Raw genomic sequence first — 23,883 nt, 5'->3', positions numbered from 1 at the left:
CCTCTGGGGTCAGACCTAACTCACTCTGGCTGGTAAACTCTTTAAAAGTTCAGTGACTTTTCCCAAGGCATAACTACTTCCTCTGGCCTCAGAGGTTCGATTAAACTCTCATATGCAAGCTATATAATATATAAACTATCCTTTTAAAAAAATTTTTATTATGTCATCTGTGAAATAATTTATTTATTCATAACAACTCTGTGTGCATTTTCATGGCAATTTGGCAACGTTCTGTTCTTTAACATCTTTATGAAACATGACGAAATATTTTGTTCTTTTTTACTCATTATTTAAAAGATTACTCAGCCCTGGTTTGAGAGTTTTAAAGAAAATCGACAAAACACAAACTTTTGGTTAATTTTTAGTTTGAGTCTTCCAAACAGAAATATTATATTGGTCCCATATTACATTAGACAGGGGTGACAAATGTATTTTTATATTTGGAGAAATTAGTATGTTTTACATTCACTCTGCAACAGCTGGTTTAATCTGGCATTTATTTTTTTCAGAGCTGTTGAGGGATTTTTTTTTAGTCCAACAGGATTTGTATTGATTTCTGTTTCACTTTTTTTGGTGAGGTTTATTCTTGTTTTGTTGTTGTATCGATTCTGAGAGCTTTAGCCATTTGGGTTATTATGAATTTTGCTATATTTATGCTGCAATTCTACAATAATCAAGAACTTAGACCTTCACAGCTATTAAAAACAAAACACACACACCCCTCAACAAAAAAAACAACCAACCCCCCCACAAAAAACCTGAAGTTGCAATGAGTTTCCTGGAATCTGAAGTATCTCTGAAAAGGGCTTACCATACATCTCTTTTCCCCAGACGTTTTTTTCAGGCGACATAGGGACATTAATTTATATTATTTATTGATACTTATTGGATGCTATTGCTCATTCCGTTTACCTGAAATGTATATGTAGAATGCTGGTATAAACCTCTGAGTTCTGTTTCATGTCATAATTGAGTATTTAATCCAGATGGACCAAACAACTATATAAATATGAGACCATTGCAAAAGAGATGCCAGGATTCTTGTAAATAAAAGCAACTGTAAGTGGATAAACCTGAAGTTCAAAAATACATTTTTCCTGGCTGATTAACCAATACACTTAGCATAAGCAAGCTCCCTTAAATGAATAAAATGATCAGCATAAACTCAGCCATCCTAGAAAATCCCAAATTTGTGTCTGTTTCCAGCATTTAAACCCAGAGATAGCACTGCTTTAGCTGTCTGTAGACACTCTGATATGCAACTGCAGCGCTTTGCAATATGCCCTGGATTTGATCAAAGCTCACAGCAGTAGTTGCCCAACTTTAAAAGAGTCAGATGGTCCCACAGAAGTCAGAGGGACTAAGTTGTTTAAAGTTAAGCACATCCTAAGAGGATCTGTCTTAGGGAAGAGACAAAAAAAAGCCCTTATAAGGATGCCAGCTCCAACAGCACTGGTTATTAACAATGATAATTCCAGCCTCTTGGAATTATCCTAGTTAGCCCAGTGGATCAGAATACTCTTTGATACCAGTGGTGCAGATCAAACCTTGCCAGACTTCAAACTGCAGCTGAGTCCCAAGAGGCAAAAACTTTCTCCATCGCAGGCAGAATTTGGTCAGCTTCCAAAAGCGATTTATTCCTCCCTTCTTAATAAAAAATCTTTTGCAGTTTTATGTGTGACAGACACACTCTGTAGCTTGGAGAGCTCTGGGTGTGGAAAAACTAGTGAAGAACAATTATCCATCCCGCCCCCCAGGGGGGAAGCAGATTGAAAATTATCTGCACACACGGTTGGACGTGATGAGACGATGGCCAGAGTGGGCTGCGGCTGAGCAGAGTGAATGTTTTTACATGGTCCTGTTGTAAGCACCTGAATCATAAAGTCATTTCTTACAGTGGGGTTGAGAACTGCTGTAGCAGTTATACATCCTACATGCTTGAATGAATAGGGTTCCTTATTCAATGGAAATTCTTCACTAATTCTCTAGAAATGTGGACTTTTTTGCACTAGAATACAGTTTTAACTTAGCTGTCAAGTGCTGAAGCTGTGTATTAATGTATTCAGTATTTTGTGGATTGTGGTAGAGGAAGAAACGAAGACTTGTGATGTAATCAGAAGACAAGTGCTTAGTAATGGAGGCATCTACGAAGCAGTAGGTTTGGAAACTACTCTGGACTATCATGCAGCATTGCTGGAGTTGAGCTGTAGAGAGCTTGTTACAGAACTGCATTGTCAAGGTATAAACTAAATAGCTGCAGCTCCTGTTAAGTATTTCTTAATGGTAATAGCTGTCTTCCTCTCAAATAAGACATCACTACTGTAAAAATAGGAGAGTGTTCATTCTGAAAAATAGTACATAGTGAACAGAGCTGGTAATACAGGAATTCAGCTGTATGTGTAGCGGTCTACGTACTGTCCGTTCATGGGCAGCAAAGAGCAAACTAAAGATGGATAGCTGTTGAACTTGAGGATAAAACACAAAACCCGCACCACTCTTAAAATGAATAAACTTTTATTTTAATGAAAAGTAAAGGGAGATACAAACTGTGGTTTAATCAAAAAAAAAAAAAAGAAAAAAAAAAAGAAGCAAACTGATAGAGCCTGAGTAGAAAGGTTTTAAAATACTCAAAGACTAACTTCTATGACACTCCATATCATATACCACATATTATTCACTTGTCTGAAGACTTTTTTTGTGATAGATTCTGGAAAAGAGAAAGAATTGAATTGTAGAAAATGAAATCTAATGAGTTCAGTGTGTTCTTTACAGAGACATTTTTAAACGAGCTGGGGTTTTTTTTTGTTTCTAAAGTTTGACAAGCATGATAAAATTAAGGGATAAAGTACAGATAAGTTACATTCCTCCAACAGAAATTTGAAACTGATCATAAAAGTGAGTAACAGGAATTTCCCATGGCTGTTACTCTGCTATTGATGCTAGCGGCAGCTGCATCGTCATACAGCCCTACCAGGGGCTCTGAAATGAACTTTTTAAAGCCCTTTGTTTCCAAAAATGGGACTTCAAAATATTTTTTCTCTTTGTATTGTTACAAAGACTGACAATCAAGAAATTGACTTTTAGAGAAAAAAACACATTTTAATAAGTTTTTGTAAAGAATTTGTGAGTGGACAAAATAAAATACTACATAAAAGGATGCTATTATAGTCCTATTTCTCCATATTCCCATCTTCCATCTAACTGACAGCTGGAGGTGAAGATTAATTTAGCTCCTAAATGCATAATCTTTTGCATCTTTCAAGAAACTAATGATTAGTACTAGTCCCCAAATAGGTCTTTCTTGTGCTAAAAATGTATTTTTAAATTCTTTTCTGTGCTTTCCTTTTCTCTGAGAAATTATATTTCTGGACATTTGGAAATAATAGGCTAAAACAAATAAGAATTGAAGTGCACCTGCAATGCAAGGGTGTTTGGCTGTCTACATAGTATAAAAAATGCTTATCTAAAACTACTCCTAATCATCTTAAATTACACCTTTAAAACTAAAATTATCAAGCACTTAAAATACATAATGAAAATGGCATACCATTTGCAGAATTTCAATTTCTGTTCGAAGAGTCTCACAGATGCTTTCCCAATCATCATCTTTGCAATTTTCCAATTCTTTCTTAAGCCTGTGTCCAAAACCAAATACATTTTCGGATAAGAAAACTGTTGCTTCAGTAACTATTTTTTTCAGCTTCGGTCCCAACTGTCAATTTGATTTATGTGAGAAAACCCTTATTGATCTATTTGCATGATCAGGATTTAAGTTTGCTGGTTTTGTAATTGGCAGTCCAATACGCTGCTCTCCTGAAATATCGCTGGGTTTCATTCAGCCCTGGCAGTTGGGATGGCAATGTGAGGAACTTCAGAAAATGATAGTTTGGGTTTTTACAAAGTGTATCTTGACTAAGTACTTTGTTAGACAAATTTCTGGACCATGTTGCTTTCATAAACTGTGAAAGATTTATGGCCTCATTAGTCATCATTTTCCTTATTTAAACATGTGAATTTGAATGTTGATACTTGGGAAGTACCATATGTTACTGTTCTTGCTTTCCCTGGGTATCTACTTGTAGCTGCTGGTGGAGACAGACTGTTGGATTGGATGTGTCCTCTGCCTGACCCTGTGCGGCCATTCCTGTGCGGTCACTGCTCCGTACCCCTCCACAGACCCTTCGTTGGTGCTGCTGTTCTCTCCCCACTGCTCCTATTACTCATCAGCACTTACAGATTGTTGCCCAATAGTCTCAGCCAGGAATTCTCCAACTTCTCTATAATAAATACTAATTTTAACATAGTGATTTTTGCATTCAAAAAAGCATTGACCATTCTTTCAAGATTATATGATATCCCCAGTGGCACTAGTTGCAATTATCTGTAAAAATATAATTTTAAATTATTTGTAATGTAAAATATTAGTAGCTTAACAGTAAAATCTGTTAGGAAATCAGACAGCATGGGGCCAGCACCATGCAGGGAGCTACCTCTGGATCCACCGGAAGTGGTCAGCAAAAAAAATTGCAGTGTGAGGTTTGGTTTTCCTAAATGGGTGGAGATAGTCATAGCAGCAACGCCCGCAGGGTTAGAACCTTCTTTTGTCTCTTTGAGGCACAAAGCAGGTTTTAAAAACAGTTCTTGGCTAATTTTTGCTGTAAGTATGGAAACAATTGACAAAACAAACCGTAGCAACAGGATACTCAATTGTTGCAGCTCCTGAATCACTGCAGCTTCTCTCCAAATATTTCCATAGAATGAAAAGAGGCAAAAGAATTGACTTTACCTAACACTGTCTACAAACCAAGCTCACAAGTCTGGAGTTTTGAGAACCAGAAAAATGTAGTTTAATTGGAAAAAACCCTCTATAGAAAAAGGCTTTCCACGGGAAATATCAGTGTTTGGGAAATGTGTAAGACATTAGTCCTGCTAAAAGATGACACCTAAATTTTGCCCATCAGTGGCTGTAGTGGTTTAAATTAATACTCGGAAGGCCAAGAGGAATCTATGCCAGAGCTTTTAGTGGTCTGATGAATACAAGGTGATGAGATTATACTGAGTCTTTCCATGGCTGTCATAAGAAAAGCATGAGAAAGCTGAAGTAAGTTACCCTTAATACAGTTTTAGGAAATATTCTGGGACATATGGACAGAGTGAGAAAAGGAGGAAAATTATATATTCTGCTTCTCATTAAATAGCTAAACTGATGCATCAAAGCAGGACTCTGTTTATTCTGAAGTTGAAAGAGGAGGTAGCAACCATTTTTTCTTTCATATGCTACAGTAGGGAGCAAATTATTTATCCGTAGATAGTGCACCACTTTAGCTGTCCTACTGCAGATAGAGTTTGTTTTCCACACAAGAAAATGGCTTTATTAAAAGTAAAAATATAGCTTCATATGTGAGGAGTAGCTTAGTCACCATGTGGCATTAGAACAAGAGCATAAGACTGGACAGTAAATTGGTTTTGCTGTTCCTGTGGCAAATGTAAATATCTTACCATCAATATGGAAACAGTATGAGGTCTGTTTGTTTGTATTACACAGGAGTAAACGCCTCTTCTTTCAGAAATATTTCTCCTGCATTCATAATACATACAAGTGTTCAAACGAAAGGAAATTTTGAACTACACTTTAAGAAATTAGGTATTCACTTTACTGTAGTACGTTGTTCGCTTACAGACCATTTTCATTGAGAGGAGTTCATTTCAAGGTCTAAGATCAGCTTCTGATCTTGATTAAATCAGCTTAACTTATTGCTTTGCCTCCTCATTTTTTTTTCTCTATGTGTTCTCTGTTAGTGTGATATTAGAACCCTAATTTATTTAAGACAAACAAAAGCTCTACTTTGCCTAATTTACTTTAGAAAGAGACATAGTCTGTTAATCTTAGAGAAAATGCTCTCTCATTGTCTTCCACACTGTAAAAGTGATGCACAGTCTGTCAGCTAGTTGTCAGCTGAGAATGATACCAGTCCATGTTAGGTGTACACTAAGGACAGAACAACCAGAAGATGAGCAGTAAAAGCTGCTTATCTGTGTCTTGGGATTGTGAATTAATTACTATTGATGATGTGCTTTGAAACTGTATTGTTTTGCGTATGGATTTTAAAATTTTATTTAGAATATTTTATAAAAATTTTAAATGTGGTGGCAGCACAACTCCTTACGTAGCATGGGGTAGTGGTGATAAAAGACATTAATTCAAATGTGGTGTTTAATTTTTACATTAATCAATTGATTCTGCTTTCAGGTCTTCCTTTTTTCTTATTTAGAAGCTAGATAATTACAGTATGTGCCAGGAATATTACACTCGGAAAACAAGGGCTGTCTGTTAGGTTACAGTCTCCACAATTAATGCATCGGAGACGCCTGGGTTACTGAATAAATGATGAAGTTTTACCAGAAGGAATGTGAGACAATGGAACTATTAAAAAAAAAAATGCTTAACCTGGAAGCAGATTTAGCTTTTTCATTTTACGTTTAAGATAAGCACTATATTCATATTCATCTTTCCACCATCAGATTGAATGTGTAAACCAATTACTCATGCAACTATACTGTCTGATGGAGGGCAGGTTTTCTGTCACCTTCGGAAACATAAAGGGATGTACCTTTTGCCAGACCAAGGATTAATATGACAATTATGCCCTCCTTACGACTATGATAAAAAGTAAACCTCTTAAAAAAAAGTAGTAATCTGAAAAATCATGCTAACATTTGGCTATCCATGTCCTTTATTTTTATTTTTAGCATTTTGCTCTCTTTGATGATAATAAAATATATCTTTCAGAAAAGTCATTGTGCTGATTAACATTGTGCTGGTAAGGTACAGCATCACAAGTAATGGGCTCTAAAGAGCAGCTGGAGTTGCAATGCTATATTTGTGAAAGGAGGCTTGACTATTCCTTTGAAAAACATTCAAGATCAAAAGCGATAGCAAAACCTAGCCTTAAATCAAGCAGGAGGGACAACAGCCTCGGCATTTTTTCAGATGCCAGCTTGTCCTAGACTGAGGTCTGCTATCAGTGGTCCATTTTCTATTACTCTTGAATGCCAGAAGCGACAAAGAGATGAAGAAGGAGGAGATCACTGAAGATGATCGATTTTGCAGCTTTGAAATGAGCATAGCTATTAAATGTCATTGGCATTTGTGGTTGATATGCACTCTTCTTGAATTTCAGCTGTATATGCAGAAGGCAAATAGGAAAAATAATTATCAAATCAATACATGCTGGTATTATGAATTGACCTATGATGAAAATAATGTTATTGTCAAACACATTTCTCTGAAAATCATCCACAGATTCATGTTACTGGATAAAGACTTCAGTAGCCAAAAATTGCATTCCAGAAATAATTGTATGTAAAGAGTTCTCAAACAAGAAATAGTTTGTGCAGAAGGCAGGGGGAATATGTGTTTTTAGAGCCTTTTTCTTTTTTTTTAAAGTGGGGACAGAAGGCTCTACCTGGTTATTGTTGGAATAGCAGAAGGAGCAGACTGTCTCTTGGTTAGGTTTTGCTGAGGCAAGTAAAATATTTTTTCTTATTTTCCTTCTTGTCTTTGCCTTGTTTATGACTGCCATTTTATTTTTTAACCATAAATACAAGGAACAACATTAGAGTTTATTATAAAATGGAATTGCTTGATGCTGATATATAGGGCATAGAATTTATGGTACAAAACAAAGTTCCCTAAGAAGTTATATGTAAACTTGAGAGCATGCGAGTTGATTTTCCTGCATTTTATCATAAAGACCAGGAGAAACATTTATCAAGATTGTAAGACTTTACTGAGATTGGAGAAAAGTATAGAAGTCTTCAGCTTATTGTCTCAAGACGAAGTAGAGCTAACATGTTGGGGTTATTCAGTCTCAGTTCAGTACTGGGACTAAATTAATGTGTACGTTTCTATAGCAAGAGCAAGATTTTGCTGGGTTTCTACACTCTGCTGACACTACTAAACACAGAATGCTATTGATACAGCTGAAGAAGTCAATAAATTTCAGACTATTATCAATTGATTGAGGAAGGGAGAAAATGAGTCCTAAATGGAATTCAGCATCTCAAAATATAAAGTCAAGCACTTGAGTTGAACAAATAAATTATAAAAGTATATGCTCGATGGAGTAGAAATAGAATAAAAATTAAGACAGTGAACTATTAGAAATAATAAATGCTAGCAAGAAGATGAAACATGAAAGGCAATGGAATACTAGGGTACATAATTATGGGAATTAAATGCAAATTAAAATAAATAGAAATAAAATAAGAAAATTTCAGCTTTTACTGTTCTGGATCAAACGCTGATTGTAAAATACATAATTATCATTGATTAAAGCTTGCGTTTTGTGAATGCTATCAGGCAAGTATCTATAGAAGTAGTTATAGGTCTTGAAAAGTGTGTTGGTTTTGGTTTGGTTTTTTTTTAAAATGTATGTTCCCCAAATACATAAAACATCACAAGATGTCTTTAAAGAATATATTATTACAGATGAATAAGCACGGAAAGGTTAAGGCACACTGAATTAAACTACACATTTAGGATTAGATTTGCTTTTGTGCAGACAGCAAACCAAAGTTAAATGGACTACTTTCCACAGGAGCTGTGTAACTAATAAGAACCAGTTACATAGGAAAGAAAAACTTTACAAGCATCAGACACGTCAAAACTGAAATACATTTCTAGGGGTCAATAAGATTCCTATTGAAAGGCAGGTAAAATATATATGGGTCAATGATTCTTCTAGTTCAAATATCTTGATTTTTCTATTGTACAGGGAAAACTAGATCTCTGGATGTGTTAATATGGCTACTGTATTGCTGAAATTAGCATCTCTATACTGTTTTGCTTCATGTGACCTATATGATTTTCTCAGAGCTAGAGAGGATTTAGAAATGCCCTTGTTTCCTTCTTCATTACGGGCTCTCCATTCTCTGCTCATCTTCCGTTGAATGCACCTTTCTTGAAAAGCAGGTGAGAGATTTGTACGCAGTATTCTTATACCTTTCTGGTTTTTGTTGAAAATACCTCTTGCTTTTGTCTTTTCCACAGCTATATTTACTTTTGTTGTTTATAGTTGTCTTTTGATTACATAGTATGCTCAGGTCTTTGCTTCCAGGTGCCTATTATTGAAGTCCTTAGTTGTACATAAACTTGCACAGTATATAATTACATACCTCTTCTTTTTTAGTTACTTCAGTCTACAAGGTCTAGAGTGTTTCAATTACAATAGTGTTATACTATTGTCTTAAAAAACGTTCTATTCCAAAGTCATTACTTAAAACATTAAGCAAGACCTGTGGTGGCTGTAGTTACCTTCTTCCAGCCTCAAATTTTCTTTTTTAAGACCTATTACTGTTGTTACTACTAGTCATTTCCTTATTCACTTAAAATTTTTAATATGTCTTCCTCAAGTTAACTAGTAGTTTGCCATGTGGGATAACATCAAATACTTTGCTAACATCTAGATGGGTGGCATTTGCATTTTCTTTGACTAACCAATCAGTTGTCTTATCAAAGAAAGATACCATTGGTCAGATTTGATTTACTTTTTGTAAATCCATACTGCAATTTATAATAGAAACCTATTTTAATATAATTCAAACTATAATAGTTCCACTGGGCACCTCTATTAAAAAGAAAAGCTTAAAAAATCGATGAGCATATTGTCATTAAAAAACTCATTTTGAACCACATATATTACTCCAGAGATTGATATTTCCTGATTATAAAATTTAACATAAAATTAAATTGCAAATTATTCTTTTTTTTAAACCACCAGAACCATGCATGGCCTCAGGCAGTACGCTGCTAGCGTGAAACATTTGTTCAGCTCTAATGAACATATTTCCTGTAAGATTTGTATGAAAGAAAGCATCATTTTTTCCTTCCCAGTTTTGGTAATGGAGTTTCTTTTTCTGTATTATGAAGTATAAGAAGCAGTACTATATTTTTAGGAATTAGGCAAGTATATAAAGCCTTGAACTATTTAAAAAGTAAGCTGACTTCATGCATTTCCCTTCAGCTACTGCTTTTCTGAGGTAGAACAGAAATTCGGATTTCAAAGAAATGTTTTATCCTTAGTCTACCTTTAGAATAGTGTGAAAAATATTTTCAATTTTAGGCAGAATCTGTCTGTTCTTAATCTAAATAAACTTTAATTAAAATTATTCCTATGTTACTTTACAGAAGGTAACAGATAAATTTAAAATTAAAATGTGAAAGGAGATAAATAATTAATGTAGTAAGTAATTACAATGAATATAATAGTGAAATAATATAGCTAGGAATTTACTGGTATCAGTTAGTCTCTGCTTGACTCCTGTATTGTTCCACTTAAGTGATGCTACTTGTGACCTGCCAGGGAAACGTGACTCAAGAGAGCTGATGCCAAAGTTCTTTCCTACTGTTTTGTGTTTGAGGTTGGCATTGGCAGAATGGATAATTAAAATACGGCTTTTGATTTTTACTGCAGATCTTTTCTGAAAAAAAGCCCTCTTTTCTTAAATATTTCTCTGAATTATGCACCTGTATCATGAGACTTATGATTTACAGGGTGCCTACTTTGAGGAATAGGGTATAGTTTCTTATCCATAACTGTAACTGTGTTAAACATTGAAATTTTGGTTAGCTTTCTGTATCTGATATGTATTAGAACAAGCCTGTAACTGCAGCACCAACAGCTGTTGGAATTACCGGCGTGTGCTTCTCATGACCTTTTGTAATTCTTTGATGGATTTGGGAGAAATTTTATGAAACTGCAGACATGGTGTAGGGCGTTTTTCTCAGATCAAAGATGAATTGCTGTAATTTGAATTAGCTGGCTACACTCTTCAGCTGAAATGCAATTTACTTTAAGATATATACTTAATTGTAATGAAGATTCTTGCCTTGCCAGCTACTTTTGATATTGATTTTTAAGCTGGGACTAGGTATGTGATACAATAACAGACTTACAGGGTGGTCTGGGAGCTACATATATCAGGTTATTGATGCTGACTGTCTTTCACGTTTGTTCTAAGGAAGCATTAAAAACACTGGTATTTTTACCATTTAAAGAGTAGTGAGGTTTCCTGCTCTGTAAAAAAAGAATAAAATTTTGTGATTCTTTCATAGAAGAAAATATGTATTTTTGATCCACGTTTTGTGTCAAAATATTCCTCTTTCTATATATACTAAATATGATTTTCAGTAAAAACTGAAACTCTATTCTTGCAATAGATGCTACATGGGGGGGAAAGCTTATCTTGTTAGGCTAAAAAGGGTTGTTTCTCCAACACCGTAGGTTCAATCATATTGATTTTAACATGACAAAATCTGACTCCTATTAAGATATACGCTAGAATATGTAAGATTGCATTGATTGGCACTTTGGCTGCAAAAGGTCCTTTGCTAGCAGCAAAGGTGTCTGTAGACCATCAGCAGGGCTTCCTGATTCACCCCAGGTGCCTGGTACTTTAGTTTTCCTCACTGACACTGCACGAATGCTTCTTTATTCTCAGATTCCCTTCAGAGAATCCCTTCCACCCAGAGGAGTGGCCAGGGTGGTTTGCTCGAGGATCTGCTCCAGAGAGACTATTGGCATGCAGTGCATCAGTATGTGCTCTGCTGCAGCAGCTCTGGTCCTTCAAATGCTTGTGCGGCACATCACAGGGCATGCAACACACATGCTAGATATTGTCATTTTGAACCATTTGTCCACCACTCTGCTGAGCTGGACAACCTCCTTTAAGTATTTAATGCATTTTGAATGGAGAATATGTGTATATACACGACATTATATCTAAATGACAGACACCACAAAGGGACTGGAGCGGATGTGATCTCATCAGATGCTGGGCAGTGTGGAGATGACTGGTTTGTTGCAAATAATGCCACCTCTGAGCAGTGTAGGCATAAGCCAGTGCATATGTATTGATCTATGGGCTGTTTTCTTCCCCTTGTGCAATCCACAATGATAATTGGTTCATTGGATAATTCAGGCTGGAAGAGATGTCAGGAGGTCATCTAGCCCAGTGTCCTTCTCAAAGCAGGGTCAGCTACAAGGTCAGACCAGGTACTCAGGGCTTTATCCAGTTTTCTGAAAACCTTTAAGGACGAAAATTATGCAGCCTCTCCGGGCAACTTTTTCCTTTGCTGTACTATCCTCATGATTAAGTTCTTTTTTCCTTAAATTTATTCTAACCCCCTCTTATTTCTACTTCTCCTTTTTGCCTTTTGTCCTCCCACTATGCAGCATTCTGCAGATCTTGGTTCCATCATCTTGATGACCATCTTGTAGGTACTGGAGGGTGATTAGGTACCTCCAGGAGGCACCTGCACTATTTATATCATATAATACTTTAAATTCCCTTTCATTCTCTTAATTCAGTAGTTCAAACCAAGAAGTGAAGAGTAGGTTTCATTAAAAAAGAATAGAATAAAAGTTTATAGAATTGTATGAGTCTGGTAAGGTTTGGGATAATTCTAAACAGCACAGTGCTATGACATACAGAAGCAGACAAATGAGGAATGCCTGCTTGGCTCTACTGAAAAGCAGAATCTATTAGTGGTGACACAGAAATGCAGTAACATAGCTACGTTGCTTCTGGCATCTGAGCTAACTTGTTCAGTGCTATCTTCATAAAGCGTTGAGCTTTTCTGAGTATATATGAGATCAAAAGCAAGTGCATGATAAAAGCATGATTTAGGCAAATCTGTCCTAAATTTTGTCTAGTATCTGAAATTAAAAAATATTTCAACATAAAGAAAATTTCTTCAACGTATTATTACACCTTCAGGAGTGCTTGCTTTTTGTTACAGTAGTAACAGCAGCAGGAGCACTTCATATTTTGCACTACATGCATTATCAAATAATGTAAGCTTATCTTGACCATAAAATAGGGATTTTATGAAATAAAAAAAATGTCATCATCCTTCTTGCTTTGGTTGTAAATTACACTTGCTGGATTTGCAGTTAATGGAATTTAATATATTTTATCTGTTGTTGTGTTTTCCACCCAGATAAAACCAAACAATTATCCCACAGAGCTGTGAGTCAATTTCACTGCGTAGAAAGACAAAAGTACGTGGATTTGAATGATTTCCCTACGATCTCATAGCAATCTGTGGCAGAGCTGGGGATTTAAAGTAATACAATGTTTGCTACTTCTGTACCGTATACACGGGAAACCTGTGATACAAAACTAATTACACCAATTTGAATATTAGGTGGCATCATGGCAGTAAACTACTCCAAGGGAAATAAGTTATTTAGAAGGAAGTTGACAACCTCATGTATCACAAAACCTAATATATCACGATGAAATGAATAATGTAAAAGAGTGAATTATAACATACTATCTTACAGAATTGCTGCTGTTATTATTATTTATACCATGTCTTCTATGTATATGTTGAATGCAAAGTTTTTGCTACTGTATGCAGAATTGTGAGCTAATTAATTTTTATGCTGAGGGAATTTTGGCCATGTCTCAACACCATGTAAGAGGCTGAAGACAGTTAGTAATAGGGCTGATATATCATTTTCTTTCAAAAGCCAATATTCAGCAAAAAATTACCAAATTGTCTTTCAGAAAAATGCTCAGGGTTGTCTGCAAAACTTTATTTTTCCATTGAAAGTTTTCAGAAAAACAATACTATATATATTTATTTTTGTCAAAAACTTAGAAATATAAAGGAAAAAATCCTTGATGGTAACAAATGTGTTTTCTTTAACAATTTTTGTTAGAGAATATTTTTGCCCAGATTTCTCAGGGAAGTTCCTTTGCATTGTCTATTAAATATTTTTAAATATCTACAGGCATTTTCATCTGGAACACCATAAAATAGGAAAAAGATGGTTAATTCTGTGATACGGGGCTTTCTGCATTGGAAGATTTTTTTGTTGAAAAGCATTTCTTTATAGTGAAAACGTAAACGTCACACTTGAGCAAACTGACAAGAAATGAGCCATTACCACTCAGTTCCTGGGAAGTAATATTCACTATTCAGGGAGACTGTGCAAGGTCTTCTGTCTTGGTTAAAACTTCTAAATTTTGTTCTAAACTAGCTTGATTAGGAGGCAAACTAGTACCGAAGGCAGGGATCATAGGGAAAACAAATCTACATTTAGTAGCTTCACTACGAGGCCTACCTGACCCACGGAGGTTACTGTGGCCAAACTGTTCCATTGCCATCGGGCTCTGGGGAAGGTTGTACAGCTGTCAGCAGAAGTATGTAGAGCACTGGGTAGTTCACCAATATTCTGTGTGCCACCACTATTTTTATGAAAACTTAAGAATTAGCTTTCCACCCAAAGAGCAGTCTTCTGCTCTTCCTCCAAGTTTGACTGACTCCTTTGCAAACAATTTCAATTTTTGGTTCACTGGAATATATATTTAAGGGTGAAAGGCTGTAATAAACCACAGGAATTCATATTCTGTAATAAAAATGAATTACTCTCTTGATTTCAAAGGAATTTTTTGTACAGGAAAGGTAAAATACTCATTACCACCAGGACCGGTCTGCAGTTACAGACCTAAAATTAAATTTAGGAATTTATTAGCAGAAGACTTATACCTTAAACATTCAGGATCAGTCCCAGGTTTTTTAGTGACTTGGACTTTTTCTGCTTCCAAATCTTTTGTCATTCTTTCAGCCTCTCTGATTACTTTCTCAAGATCTAAACATAAAATAACAATTACCTTCTAAATACATATTAATCATCCGTATTCAAAGACTTCCTATGTTTTCCAAATTTATCTTTTCTAATACTTCTTTGTGAAACTGTTTGTAGGATAAAGGCATCTGAATAATAACATGAATTATTTTATTATTGTAATTGGTATGCATATTGAAATCTTCTAGAAAATGTCATTCCTTTTCCATACAAGTTATGACCATATTTATGGCCTGTCATTTTTAGCTCTCTTACTGTGACAAATTATTTACACATTTGTAAAAAAGTTACTTATCCACTTATAGATTATATTTTTTAATCCAAATTTCAAAATCATCTCTAGGGCTTGTGACCCCCTTTGACACAGAACCTTTCTTGGTTCTTTCTGTCTTTTTAGTTGTTTCTTTCATAGGGTTTCCTGTGTATTCAACACAGCTTTGTGTGTAGACTTCTTTTTTTTAGGCACAGACTTTCATACATGAAATGTGTACTTTCATACACAAATGTCAATAACGAGATGACAGTTGAATTTACAACTCGGAGTTTACACCTAGGCCAAATCTGTCTTTACTATCTACAAGCCATGTTGCTTGTTAAACATTTGGATTTTAATGACATTCATTAATTATAGGTTAATGAGTTTTAAACAATATTTATGTTGATTTTAAGTTCACTTTGAAACACTAAGTTCTCCATTTAAGTACCAGCAAAACTGAAAATTTCCTTTTCATATTTATGTTATGATTCAGCAAATCTGTAGATGTCAGTATCACTGACATTTAAAATAAATCTTATTGACATCCATAATATTTGTTATAACCACGTTTAAAATTATGTATTACATAATGTAAGAATATATTCAAATGTTGTTTCTATTAGATCTTTTTCTTGAGAAAAAATAACATGACAGAAAAGATTTTTCAGAAGCATTTGTCAAGACAAATAATTATCATAAGTGATTATCAGGCATACCTTTGAGCTCACTTTGGAGAGTAAATAAATCCTGCTTTAATTCACTCTTCTGCAGCTGGAGTGCGTTTAACTGAACATTTTTATGTTCCATTGACTCCATTTCTAAGGGAAAAAAAAATAAAATGCATTGCAGTTTTAGTCTTCATGATATAATCTTAAATTTTCATAATAACTTCTACCAATCTTCAGCTAGTCAAAAAGAACCTTAAATATAAAACTAAAATCGGTCATATAAAACCCAGTTCACAGGAAAATACATGTCATATAATGTGTTCATAGCTATGAAAGAAAATATTTTTTTAATGTTATTAAGATGTTTGACCTATTTTGTTGATTTGGCATAAAATGAATTACAAATATTTTGCTTTAGAGTTACTTCAGCTATAAAGGAAGATGGCTTATTGAATAGGTGGCGAACAAATACCTCTCAGCAGGACCGAAAAGAACTTTGTTTAGTTTGTTTGTTTTGTTTAGTGTTATGGACATTTGAACTTGACTGTTGACAGCATCTGGAATTAATTTTGATTGTTTCCCTCACAACTGGAGGTCCTCACACAATTTCCTTGTTATGAATTAAACTTTTCTCTTTAGTGTTGTCAGGGTGCTCAGAACTGTAGCAGTCAGAAAGACGGAGAAGTTGTACTTCAAAAAAGGCGTAATTTAAAAGGATGGTATCAAGACAGCAACTAAACCCGGAGCAGAATGTCAGTCACGTTTCATGTCCTACTCATCTAACCTTTAAGAGTCCATTTCACTGATCAGATGTCTCTGCATATATAAAAATTAATCAACAAAAGTAACAGGTGCCACCAAATAAAAGCTTTATTTCAGTCACGGACCAGAATCAGAGACACAGGAAATACGGAAAGAAGGCACCACCAAGTACACTTAAACATATTTCAGTAACTTTACACCAGATATTGGGAATTCAAAGTGCTGGCACTTGATGAATCATAGAATCATGAGACTGGAAAGGACTTTGAAGGAACATACTGCATTCCTCCTCCTGAAGGCAGGACCAGCTGTACCTCTATGATTTCTGACAGATGCTTGTCTAACCTTTTCCTAAAGACCTTTGGTAGCGGAGACTCCTAATTCCTTTGGTAATGGAATGTTTCAGTAGTTCACTGTTCTTAGAAAGATTTCTAAACAGCCAGTCAGGCTCTTATGTGGTGTACACTTGGTCTTATTCAGGTCACTGCAGGTATGGAGAATATATTAATTCCTTTTTTACAGAACCCTTTAAAGATTTGAAGACTGATATCCATCTTCCATCAGTCTTTTCTTCCGTATGTTAAATAGCCCCAATACTTTAATTCTTTTCCTTCTCATGTTCTCCAGATCTCTGGTCACTCTCACTGGGCGCATGTGGATTCTCTCCAGCTGGTCCACATTTTTCTTGAAGTGCAACATCCAAAACCAGATGCACAGTACTCCAGCTAAGAGCTTAACTGCCCCAAGTAGAGTGAAGGATTGTCTTAAGGGTCAGAATTATGTTTATGTCTCGGTATGGTGTCAGCATTCTGATGTCATTGGCTCATGTTCAGCTTGTGATCCGTGATGACTCCTATTTCCTCACTGAAAGATTGTGTTTCAGTCTGACTCTGTTCTGAGAAATCTCATATTCTGTATCTTAACTCAAAGATAAAGTTATACTGTGGCAATAAAAGATCAGTCCTACAGGATATCTGTGCATATAATTCTTTTGAACCTAAGGAAATTTACATAGCTCCACCACAGGTCATTATAATCTTTGCAAAGACACTGCAGCTTTGTGCTGGCTGACATTAGATATTGAGAGCCACTTCTGCAGGTCTGCTTCTTCTCCCCATAGTGCTCATAATAAAAGGACTGAAAAGGACAGGGAACAGAAGAGGCTTTAATTGTGCTTGTGTGATGTGGTATATCAGACTGTGCTCTTTCAGTTTAGCATTAAGAGGAAGTTCCAGACAGCAAGGGAATAAAATTAAAATTATTGTTTTGCACAGCTATTTTTTACTGATTTTTATTCATGCTCTGGTAATCCAAGATAAAATAGTTTAATAGAAGACTTACCCTTTTTCAACAGAGCTGCCTCATTCTCTAAATCATTTATTTCAGTTTTTACTTTTTTTTTAATCAGAAGATCTCTATTACTTGTTAGTCCATACTCATCATTAAACTCTGTTACTTCTCTAGTAAAATTGTCTTCTTCTTCAGTCATTTTTCTCTTTACATCTGTCTGAAAAAGAGAAAGAGAAAATTGAATGTTCAGTTGAAAAAAAAAGAAAGACTTTGTTAAGCTAGGCAGACTGAAACACGCTGTTGTTTGTCCTTAAACGTGTAGTGTAAATGTGTTATATTTGCTTTTCCTGGAGAGGTGTGGGTCGGTCTCTTCCCCCAGGTCACAGGCGATAGGACAAGAGGAAATGGCCTCAAGTTTTGCTGGGGAGGTTTAGAATAGATATTAGGAAAAATTTCTTCACCGAAAGGGTTGTGAAGCATTGGAACAGGCTGCCCAGGGGAGTGGTTGAGTCACCATCCCTGGAGGTATTTAAAAGATGTGTAGATATGGAGGCTTAGGGACATGGTTTGGTGGTGGACTTGGCAGTGCTAGGTTAATGGTTGTGCTCAATCTTAGAGGTCTTTTCCAACCTAACAGATTCTATGATTCTATGATTCCTCTGCAGAATACAGACTTACTTTAATTCCCTTAATAACTGCCAAGAAAGCTATAGTTGATAGGAAGCTACTGTTTCATTTTCTGGAATAAACATTCTAAAGAGAAAGGTAATCTTGAATTCCTTTAAAAAAAATCTTAGCTGATTGCTAAATAAAATAAAAATAAATGACCTCTATATACAGGAAGAAAGAAATGATAATCTATATATCTAACTTGACTGGTTACAATTAAAAGAAACATCACACTTCTTCAAAGGATATTTAGCTTTTATAGTTAAATAATTTTTCTATGAAACAGAATATTTATCTTTCTTTTTTTCATTATATACTTAGAATTGGGAATAATTTGGATGCTGAAGCAGTATTACTTACTTAAAAGGATATCTGCCCAAATATTATGGTGATTCATAATGAATGTTTAAAATTTAGCTCTGCTCATTTAAAGTACAAACATATATGCAGAGAAGACCGCTCATCCGTGGTGTTTCTTAATATCTACAGATCTAAGGATCGACAATGAAATAAGAGCAAGTGTAAGAGAGAAGTGAAAAGTTTTTTGTCTGTATATGTTGCAAGTAGCTACCTTTGAAGAGGTGTCTAGGTGTGTGTAGCATCAAAGAGATAGTGTGGTGTGTCAGGATTCCTAAAATGTGGTGTTGCCTTCACTGAGTTTTTCTTTTCATTGAACAAAATCATAAAATAGTTTGGGTTGGAAGGGACCTTTAAATGCCATCTAGTCCAACCCCCCTGCAATGAGCTGGGACATCTTCAACTAGATCAGGTTGCTCAGAGCCCCGGGGGTTGGACTTCCAACCCCATATCATTCTATGTTTCTGTGACCTTGAATGTTTCTAGAGGTGGCATCTACCTCTGGGCAACTTGTGCCAGTGTTTCACCACCCTCATTGTAAAAAATTTCTTCCTTATATCTAGTCTAAATCTATCCTCTTTTAGTTTAAAATCATTATCCCCTCTCCTACTGCTACAGACCCTGCTAACAAGTTTGTCCCAATCTTTCTCAGAAGCCCCCTTTCAGTACTGAAAGGCTGCAATAAGGTCTCCCTGGAGCCTTCTCTTCTCCAGAATTTTGATCCTTCTTAACATATTTTATTGTGGATGAGGCAGTCCAATTTAAGATGAGACTTTCCTAGTTTTCTTTTTCAGAAAAAACCCAAAAAGTCAGAATTGGAGTTCAGTCCTACAACAGCAGACATTGGAAAATGAATGTTAAATCAGTGTTGTAGATAAACTGCAGTACACATTAGCTTAGATCAGGTTTTAAAATAAATGTGAGAATTTATCTACATTTACATTGTTACATATGCTAGAGTAAAAAAAATAAATTTCTTTTCCAGATTTAAAATATTACTTCTTCCATATTTTCAAATTTTAAAGCTAACTACTCTTACACAGTAGAAAAGAGCTGTCTGAATACCGTAGCTGGAAACATACAAAGATTTTAAGAAGACGGCTTTTTTGATTAATAAGTTCAGCTTTCTGTTTTTCTAAGCTGTCTTCACGTTTCTTCAGCATTTCTAAGTAGAACCGTTTTTCAGACAGATGCTGAACCTTCCAAGAGAAAAAAAAAAGAAAAGGTTATAAAGTAAGATTCTTTTTTTTATTGTTTCATATATTTTGATATTGTACTTAAGGATCTTGGTCCAGTTAAAACACAGCTGGCATAGCTGCTGGAATAGCGAAAGCAAAACAGCTCTTTCTTCCCCCAATAATCTTCCAATATACCACTAGGTTTTTGAAAAGTATCCTTTCTTTAAAAGACACGTTTAGTGCTGGTCCATCTATTTAACATGGCATTTTAAAGTCTGTTCAGTTTAGGAGATATTTTTTCAAGTTCAAACCAGGAAAAATATTGATCACGTGGGAGCTTTTATCCAGCATAATACAGTGTCCTCCATCTAATTGTGTAAAGCTCATCACGTACCAAATCAGACAATAACATCAGAGGGACAGGGGTCCAACATCATTGTTCTGACTGAATGGTTGTACATATCATCAACTCTGCAATGCTACTATTGTGTAGGCAAAGGAGGGAGGGATACGGTCATATTCTTTTGAGCACAATTTCTGGAATTCTTAGCCAAGAAAGCGTATTGGAAATTAGCTCACTGGTTAAAGACAGCTTAGACAGTTTGACCATAACACCTCTCCCCCTGCCCCGCCAAACCACAGACTCATTTTTTAATATAGTTTTATTTTTAGTTTTACTAATTTTAAATAGTAGTTTATCTGACAGAAGGGAATGCTCTTCAACCATTGCGTTTTCAAAATTTACTGAAGAGTTCGTCTTCATTTTCCATCCCATCCACTGTATCATAACCTAAGTTAAGTTATATGGTGGGTTAAACTATGACAGCAGATAAATAGGGAACAGCTAAGTGTTGAAGGGTCTTAAGGATGAGAATCATTCACCTGATGAAGTGGAGAAAAGGAGGTCAAGAGAATGACTCAGACTGCAATACTCGGAAGAATAAGTAGGGAAAGTAAAGTTAGAATTGCCCACAGTCTGTAAAGGCACAGGGTAAGTATCAGAAAGTAAATTGAATAGTCAAGCTGATACATGACTGTGTGTGCAGAAGCAGAAAAAAAGAAATAATAGTGATATTGCATAGGTAAAAAATTAAAAGATTGTAAAATTAAATAATGTAGAAGATTTTGGAGAATGTGCAGATGAAGTACATCCGATCAAAAAAGGAGGAGGACAGTGGAATCAAATGCCTGACGACTGAAATGTGAGAGTTGTAAAGGAAAGGACCAGATTTTTTCCTTATCCTTGATGTGTCTGGCATGCTAAATGTCCAGGAAGTGCTCACCTCAGAAATATTTATTTTACATATGAATTCAAAGATCAGATGGTCTTATACCACTGTATTTCTACTATTGAACATAACTAGCTGCAGTACAGTTTCTCCACCTGTAAGATGCCAACTTAATCTATGCATTTACAACAGATTTTTTTTTAAGAAATCATTGAGTCATTAAAAGCAAAATGCTATAATTTGGGTTCTAATTACATGCTACCTGATTTTACAGAATGGAGGAAAAACCAGCATTTTCTAGGAATCTCTGATTGACCACAGGCAGTCTCTGTGAAATAGATGTCAAAACGCTTTTGAACTCACTCTCATCTGCTTGGTCAGGAATAAGCTGCTGTGCATGCATGTGCTTGGATATGTATGCTTATAAAGAAATGCAGTTTCTGGTGCATTTCAATGCAAATGCATTGCAATTGCAATGGTGCAAATTCAATTTTGGTGCAGGACAAATTGAATGGCATTAGCTGAACAGCATTATTTAATATTATTTGAATTACACTAACTATTATAGACATATGTAAACTTAATTCCTGTACTGAAAAATAAATTAAATAATTTCAACAACTATATAATCTTTAAATACAGTCTGATTGAAATGCATTTTCCCTCTCCACTTCTTTTCTATATCATCTCCTATCTATAAATGAATCAATGCCAGACTAAGCACGCAAGTAAAATGTATTTTTGTGGACGTCAGTGAGAATATTATTAATTCTGCTGGGTAAAGCACGTAAGATTTAATTAGGAATAGTTCTTCATCTCTTCCCATTAGTCATTTACAATAATGGTTCTACTCTTGGGACCTTCTATACCTACCTCATAAACCTTGATTATAAATCACAGTGCATCAATAACAAATTAGTAGTATAAACATAAAATTGTGATGTTCATAAATAAATTTATGAGCAAGACTACAAAGGGCTTTCCCTAACAAGCAACATCAGGATATAATCTGTGTTGGTTAAATAAATTCCCGTTTTAACGTGCTTTTGGGTTCTGCAATTGTGGCAGGCACAAATGCCAGCACGAGTAACAGCTTGCATGATTATAGTCTGACTTTGCAACAAGTAAATATTTGTAAATGAGTAATGTTGCTACTTATTATATATATTACATAGCCTTTCGCAAAAGGCAGAAGAACCTGTCTTTGGAAGGATGAAAATCATCCCCCAAACGTTTATTTTCACAGATAGGTGAGGTAATCTCCCAAAGGTTCTTGAAGATCCTTATTTAAGTGATAGGATACCAGCTATGACTTCAAAGAAGGTTCCATATGCTTTCCTGTTGTGCATACATGTTCTGCCAGCGCAAATACTTAAGAGCACAGGGGATGATATTTATTTTTAGGCACAATCGAATGGATTTTTAAATCATTTGTAACCACAGGTATTAATGGTGAAAAACTGCAAAACTGGAAGCTTAATCCAAAAGTATGTCTGCAGTTTGATTAAATGGAAATCATAATAAAATCTTAAAAACATTAAATAGATGCAGAAATTTTCCTCTGTCTTCAGTGCCCCCAGAAAAATTTCTTAGGCCTTGTCAGCCCTAACTGTAAGCCCAGGCCCACAGGAAGATCTTTAGTAATGACTCAAGCTCCTGTGAATTAAACACAGGGAATGTTCCCATATATTTTCTGTGAGAGGCCGGTAGTGGATGGTAGTGGGCAACGAAGCAATGGTTTCCAGGCCTCTGAAGGAAGTCCTCTCCAGGACTGTGAAGACAGGGCTGCTCACACCCTACCTGAACAGCTCGTCTGTCCCCAGCTGAGGTCTGGTGGCTCTGTCTTGGGGACAGACCGACCTGACATGGAGGTCACTCCCTGCTGAGATCTTTCTGTGGAGCAGGAGATGTGTGTGTGTGCTGTCTCCAGTGATTCCAGGTTTTTGGATGGGTTATCTGGAAACGTTCCTACCCCTGAGGTGAGCAAGTCCCTGAACATGCCCAGGGGCCAGCCTGCAGGGTGATATTTATGAGAGGGAAAGCCATTGACAGACCTTTTTTCACTATGGACATGCACAGAGTAAATACTCTCAATGCTGCGTTATTCAGCAGGTAAAAAGTTTTTATGAATCTATTCCTGAAAGAATAGGTCATATATTTGTAAATATAATGTATTCCATTATTATGTATACTATAAACATGCCTGCTTACCTTAGTTTCTAATTTCATTTTTGCAGTGCTCAGCTCTTCCTTTATTTGGTTAATTTTTTCATAACTTCTGTTTATGTCGAATTTAGCTGCAACACAACGAGAACCTGTAAGACTGTGTGCCCAGTTTGTAAAAAGTTACATTCTTATAAAAAGGTGCCATTGGCAAGAAGCGGCCAGCCTGGCTGCCTGCAGAGCTTTCACCAGCAAAGCTCCCTTCATGGCACAGTGGGGCCACGCTGCTTTTCCTCAGGGAAATGGAGAGGACATTAAGTGTGGATGGTTCTGCTGCCGGACGCACAAGATGGGGGCCGTAGTACAGACCTTGTTGGATGAGGCGCCTCTTCTCCCCCGCCTGCTTCTCTGTGAGCTGTATTTGATGGAACAAAGCATCCAGGTTCATTTCTGTCATCTCACGGAGTCCGTGGCCTCTCTGAGTCTTGCTCTCTTTGTGGAGGGCTGGTTGATTAAAGCTGGGATGCCCTGGAGGAAGGGGAGGCTGGGCCTGGCCACGGCCTTTCCCTCGGGGCTCTGCACCCCGCCAGGCTTTGGCTCTGCCCTCTGGCCTCTGCCTCCCTGGGGTCGGGAAAAAAGCCCCCTACCACA

General features: G+C 36.0%; 1 protein-coding gene across 1 annotated transcript; it reads right to left on the bottom strand.

Moving 5' to 3' along the window:
* Window positions 1-2,674: 2,674 nt before the first annotated feature.
* On the bottom strand, window positions 2,675-23,680 carry CCDC172 (coiled-coil domain containing 172). Its single transcript, XM_074159141.1, has 8 exons — window positions 23,602-23,680; window positions 23,281-23,366; window positions 19,745-19,861; window positions 17,688-17,853; window positions 15,633-15,734; window positions 14,561-14,663; window positions 3,548-3,635; window positions 2,675-2,707 (listed from the first exon to the last, which is right to left on the bottom strand). The coding sequence occupies exons 1-8, from the start codon at window positions 23,678-23,680 to the stop codon at window positions 2,675-2,677; spliced, it is 774 nt and encodes a 257-aa protein (XP_074015242.1).
* Window positions 23,681-23,883: the final 203 nt, after the last annotated feature.

This window comes from Numenius arquata, chromosome 15, assembly GCF_964106895.1.
Source record: "Numenius arquata chromosome 15, bNumArq3.hap1.1, whole genome shotgun sequence".
Taxonomy (NCBI): domain Eukaryota; kingdom Metazoa; phylum Chordata; class Aves; order Charadriiformes; family Scolopacidae; genus Numenius; species Numenius arquata.
This window is presented reverse-complemented; position numbering and strand designations above follow the sequence as displayed.